The 6132-nt window shown below is 41.2% G+C and overlaps 1 protein-coding gene across 1 annotated transcript in view; it reads right to left on the bottom strand.

Moving 5' to 3' along the window:
• The window catches only part of LAMA3 (laminin, alpha 3), a 93046-nt gene that overhangs the window by 79006 nt on the left and 7908 nt on the right, over positions 1–6132 (bottom strand). The window contains exon 4 of the mRNA XM_008576644.1: positions 3321–3551. Coding sequence (XP_008574866.1) covers positions 3321–3551 — 231 coding nt within the window. The remainder of the gene's footprint in view (positions 1–3320; positions 3552–6132) is intronic.

Genomic DNA, 6132 nt, shown 5'->3' with positions numbered 1-6132 from the left:
TGAGCCCTGCATCCTATAAATTTTGATGTGTTGTGCTTTGATTTTTATCTCAAAGTACTCTAGCTTCCCTGTGATTTTTCTTTTTACTCATTGTTTATTTAGGAGAGTGTTGCTTAATTTCCACATATGTGTGAATTTTCTAAATTTCCTTCTGTTATTGTGGTCAGAGAACATATTTTCTATGATTTTAGTCCGTTAAAATGTATTAAGACTTGTTTTGTGGCAAAAAATAAATAAATAAAATTTTTTAAAAAAGAGAATTATAGACATGTTCTTTATTTTGGCAGAGCTAATTAGTGAGCAGATTAAAATCAGATCCCCTATATGCCCTATCTTTAAAGCATCAGGAAAAATTAATATTTCAAGATAAAAGATAGTATTTTATCTAATCCTCTTTAAACAGCACATATGTCTGTAAGACTGTGAGACTGCAGTCAAAGGAAATCTTGAAATGAATAGTCCATTTTCATTTGTCCACAGCCATAAAGGCCTGTACCTGGTCAAGCGAAGAGAGGAAGAAACCACCTGACTGGTGGGAGGGGGATTAGGCAGAAGCCTCATGAGCTCCCCAGAATGGAACCTCCCAGTTGCTGCCAGGAGCTCCTTCCAAAATTACCAGTGAATACAGATTGTACACAACAAGACCATATTTTCCAGTATAATGTTCCTTTACATTATTAGGAACCATGTTCAGGCAAAAGAACACATTGCAAAAAATCAGATTACTTTATGTGTTATATGAATAGGCTTGTCTAAAGGAGAATCAAAATATGAAAGGAATGTTTTTTTTTGCTGAAAGCACAACTGAGTGATACATCTGAACAAAATGTAGCCAGTGTTGGTGCAATCATATCCACAAACAATCTCTACTAATAAGTGGCAACTACCTTATAACTACTACCATATATTATATTACCCACTTATACAATAATTGTATTTGGTAAAGAACAAATTATTCAAATAAACAAATAGATCTGGTTAGTTTATGAACATGCCTAAGTAAAAGCCATGATTAATTAAACATGTTTTGGGGGAGGATAGTCTATCCCTACTAAAATTACATCACCCATCTTAATTTGCTTTTGATTAGAAGCAGAAAAAATGCTCTGCAAGAATTATATATCACGTGACTCTCAGAACATTTGTCAGTTACTGAAATATAATCAGATTCTTACCTCTATAAAGCAAGCAAAACTACATTTTACAAGACATTCAGTTCAAGTATTCAGATTGTATTGAAGACTTACTTTTTAAATGAAAAATGAATTATTTCAGTAAAGGGGTTTTGTAACTAATTAAGCTTTTTTAAAGTGAAAACTATTCAGGTTAAATTTTCCAGTAAACTTTCGTAGTACAAATGATTAAAACTGTGTCCCTACCCGGTTTCCAGGGCTATTTCAGTAGCCATAGGATCTATTTCTTTGTAACATGTAACATCCAGGAAGTTTAAAGAAAAAGAGCAGAATTTACGTTTCATGCCTGGCAAATTTTGAAGCATGCCTGTTAGGTATTATTCAAATTTTGGTCACTTTTCTCAAGCATGGATTTCACTGTTTCTCATGTTTTACTTTGTGGGTAAATTTTGTTCCAAGCAGAATTTGGAAACCCACAGGCCTTGGACTCTTATGTCCCAAGGCTTGGGTTATTCCCTAAAGGGCAGAAAGTTCCACAGTATATTAACATCCCACAAGCATTCAAGCTCTTGACTGTCTCGGCCTTTCCAGGTGGGCTGATGTTTATGGGGTTTGCGGTTAATAGCTCAGGAGAGCAATCTGTCAGGTACTGTAATAAACACTGTCAGTCAACGCGACGGGGAGGCCATCAGCCCCTCGCCCGGCCCACCCATTTACTCATTAATCACCCTAACTTAAAATGTCACAAAGCTGGGAACACGTCCCCATCCCAAACCAAAATTTAAAAGGGCTGTTACCTGGCTGGGTCTAACATCCACATAACGTGCTTGCAGATGATTTTGACTCGGAGGCTGAGGAAATACTACCCTTTGCTGCTGTGAGTTGTATCCCAGACACTGCCCAAGGGCTGCCCCAAAGATCCACAGCCATCCCAAGCTCTGGGCTGCCCGCCTCACCGTGGGGGGCATCCTGCTTCCTGGGCGTCCTGCTGGCTGCACACGGACCCCTTGCTGCCTCCTGCTCCTCTTATACCTGCCTTCCTGCTCAGTGCCCAGGCCTGCCTGACTCAGGTGAGGAAGGCTGTCTGCGGCGGGGGCCCCACCTTTCCACTTCACTCATGAGTCAGCCTGTGCCAGGGCGCACATAACAGTCCTGCAGGTGAGCACACTGCTCTGTAATTCCTGTGAGGTGGGGCAGCCGCCACCTTCTCCCCACCGCACCCTGCAGCCATAAATCACAGGCTGAGTCACTCAAAGAACACGCCCTGGGCCTGAGGCTGCTAAACCAGGCTCCCCTCCTTCCCTTGGGCTATCTGTCTTAATCAGGCTAGAAAAAGATAGGGGGGAGGGAGAAGGAGGTGGGCAACCTGTGTGCTAAATGTGGCAAGACAGGCGTCCCCAGAAAACAGGGGCAGGTTTGAAAAGTAGCAACTGTAATGTGCGGGTCACCTCGGGGTTTTCTGCTGTTGCGGGAGGAGGAAAGACAGTGAGGGGTTTGCTCAGTCTGCGTACACTGGGTGCATGGAATACACGGAATGACGTATTTCCTACTAACTGTACTCCCATCGTGCTCCCCCCACCCCGCATTTAGGGACAGAACACATTTAAAGCTTGAGGTATTAAACAGTTTCATGTTATGGCTCATTTTAATCACCTGAGGACAACTCAGGTCAACTGGATCTCAGTGATGACGTGCTGTGAGCTAGAAAATCGGAACGTGATTTCCCCTCACAGAATCCAGTATGTTCTCTGGAATTCAATTCTCCTGAGGGATCTCAGTGATGACGTGCTGTGAGCTAGAAAATCGGAACGTGATTTCCCCTCACAGAATCAGTATGTTCTCTGGAATTCAATTCTCCTGAGGGCTGGGGGTGGTTGGAGGGAGGCCCTGGAGTAGAGAAAGGCCCAAGCACCCGGGTCAGCTCTCGGGAAGGCGGTGGCTCCAACACTGAGACGGCCACGGGAGGACTCCCTACTTCTGATTTCTACGACCCCAGCAGCTAGAGCCCGCGCGGCTTTCCTGCGAAGGTCCAGACATCGCTGACGTCTTTTTCACACTTCATTCCCGAAGGCGGTCTAGGTGAGGCCTAAGCTGAGCCCCAGCAGAACGTGGTGCCACGGACAGAGCACCCCGAGCCACCTGGCAGTGCTGGACAGCTGCAGAAGTTCCCTGCGGGGACTTTCCTACCTGACACGAGTCACCAGTGTAGTGAGGCGGGCAGGCGCACAGCTCGACGTGATGTGCTAGACGTCCACTTCCGGCGTCCGAGGCCTCCTCCAGCCCCACGTCGCCCAGGCTGAGCCGCTGCGTCTCGGTGAAGCGCAGGCCGCGCACGCGCAAACCGTCCAGTCTGGACAGCACGGTCAGCAGCTCCCGCCGCGACACCGGGGTTCTGCTGCCGGCGCGTCTGAAGTTCCCCTGCACGTGAACCAGACACACACACGCTCACCCGCAGGGACTTCAGAGACGCAGACGCCCAGAACGAAGCAAAGACAAGACATTTAAAATGCGTAAGGAAACATAAGATAAGCCGGAGAGGTGCTTCCTGGACTATTTACATTCAGAAGTCAGGTGTCCCGGGTCATTTCCAAGAAGGGAGAATGCCATGAGAAGGCGGGATAAATGAAGGCAGAAAATAAGGAGAAGAAATAAAATTTCCCAGTGTTATACTTATTTTAAAATGCATTTTGATCTATTTTTTCCCCTCCCCCTTCCCTCTTCCCCCTTCCCACCACTCATAACCACAGTTCTGTTCCCTCCTTTTGAAAGTTCAACGTGTTACTGTGATTGTTGTTTCTTTCCTTTTTTCTTTCTTTCATTATCTATGCAAACATAAGGTGAGTGGGAAAGATATAGAAAAGGAAGGCATGTGGAAACCTACTGATCCATGCAGCTCAGGCCAGTCATTAAGTGCACATAACTGCAACAGTACAATGTTTTCTTGCCCACACACTCATATTATTTTATTTTTTATTGCGTCTAAAACATATAACATGAAATTCATCCTCTTAACCATTTTTAACTGTACAGTACAATATTGTTAACTATAAGCACATTGTTGCATAACAGATCTCTAGAACTTACCTTGCAAAATGTAAACTCTACACTCATTGAACAATTCCCATTTTCCCCTCCCCCAGCACCTGGCAACCACCCTTTCACTTTCTGTTTCTAGGAATTTGACTACTTTAGATACCACATGTAAGGAATCATGTGGTGTTTGTTTTTCTGTGCCTGGCTTATTTCACTTAGCATAATGTCCTCAAGGTTCATCCACGTTGTATCATATGACAGGATTTCCTTTTTTAAGGAATAATGTTTTTAATGGAAAAATGTTCCATTGTATGTATATATCACATTTTTTTTTATGTATTTATCTGTGAATGAACATTTAGGATGTTTCCACCTCTTGGCTATTGTAAATAATGCTGCAATAAATATGGGTGTGCAAATATCTCTTCAAGACACTGTTTTCAGTTCTTATAGATATATATACCCAGAAGTGGGATTGCTGAATCATACGATAGTTCTATTTTAAATTTTTTAAGGAACCTCCCTACTGTTTTCCACAGCCAATGCACCATTTTTACATTCCCACCAACAATGTACAAGGGTCCCAATTTCTCTACATCCTTGCCAACACTAGTTATTTTGTTTTCTTTCTTTCTTTCTTTCTTTTTATGGTAGCCATCCTAATGAGTATGAGATGGTAGCTCACTGTGGTTTTGATTTGCATTTCTCTAATGATCAGTGGTGCTGAGCATCCTGTTATGTAAAAGCCTGCACTTTTTAACTTTTATATTCTTTTGCCTCCTTTGAACTCAGTTTCCATATCTCTTAAACAGGCACAATTTAATTTAATTGTGCCTATCATGAGGATTAAAGTAAATTAAATGATATAATGTATATAAAGCATTTGGCACAGTGCCTAGCATGTAGCGAACATTCAATAAATGGTAGCTATTATTATTAACATATAATACTTATATCATTATATTTATATTTTAATAGCTTAAAGTATAATTTATATGCAATAAAATTCCCTCATTCAAAGTATGCAATTTTTAATAAATTTATGGAAGCATGCAACCATCACCATAGTGTAATTTTAGAAGATTTTCATCACCCCAAATAGAACTCATGCCAGTTTGTAGTCACTACCCGTGCCCACCTCCAGTCCCATGCCACCACTAATTGACATTCTGTCTCTATGTATTTACCTATGCTGAGCAATTTATATAAACGTCAACTTAATTTCAATAGTATACAAAACTTTGCTACTATTAGCTTTGTTTCCTCCCCTGCTCATCTGTGCTAGTATTGTCATACAAATTATATCTTTATACATTGTGTGTCCATCAACACAAATTTATGATTATTGCTTTATGCATTCTTTTTAAATCAGATAGGAGAAAAAAAGTTATAAACAAAAGATATACTTATGCTGCCTTTTATATTTACCTATGTGGTTACCTTTACCAGTGCTCTATTTCTTCATGTGGATTTGAGTTACTTACTAGTGTCCATTCATTTCAGTCTGAAGGATTTCCTTTAGTATTTTTTGTAAGGAAGTTTGGCTAGCAATAAATTCTTCCAGTTTTTAAAAAATAATGGTATGTCTTCATTTTCATTTTGTTGAATACATAATTCTTTGTTGATCGTGAGCTTCTTTCAGCACTTTAATTAAGTCATTCACTGACTTCTGACTTCCATGGTTTCTGATGACAAATCAGCTGTTAATCTTATTGAGGACCACTGGTATAAGAGGAATCATTGCTTTCAAGCTTCTCTCTCTTTGTCTTTCAGCATCTTTACTATGATGTGTCTGTGTGTGAATCTTTTGAATTTATCCTACTTGGAGTTTATTTAGCTTCTTGGGTGTATAAATTATTTTCCTCAAATTTGGGAAGTTTTCTTTTTTTTTTTTTCCTTTTTGTCTTTTTTCGTGTCCGGCAACGGATCACAACCCTCAGTGTTGTGCCCGTACCAGACCGGGACC

Source organism: Galeopterus variegatus, unplaced genomic scaffold (assembly GCF_000696425.1).
Source record: "Galeopterus variegatus unplaced genomic scaffold, G_variegatus-3.0.2 Scaffold1383, whole genome shotgun sequence".
Classification (NCBI taxonomy): Eukaryota; Metazoa; Chordata; class Mammalia; order Dermoptera; family Cynocephalidae; genus Galeopterus; species Galeopterus variegatus.
The sequence above is the reverse complement of the archived record's forward strand: the minus strand, read 5'-3'. Positions and strand labels throughout refer to the sequence as shown.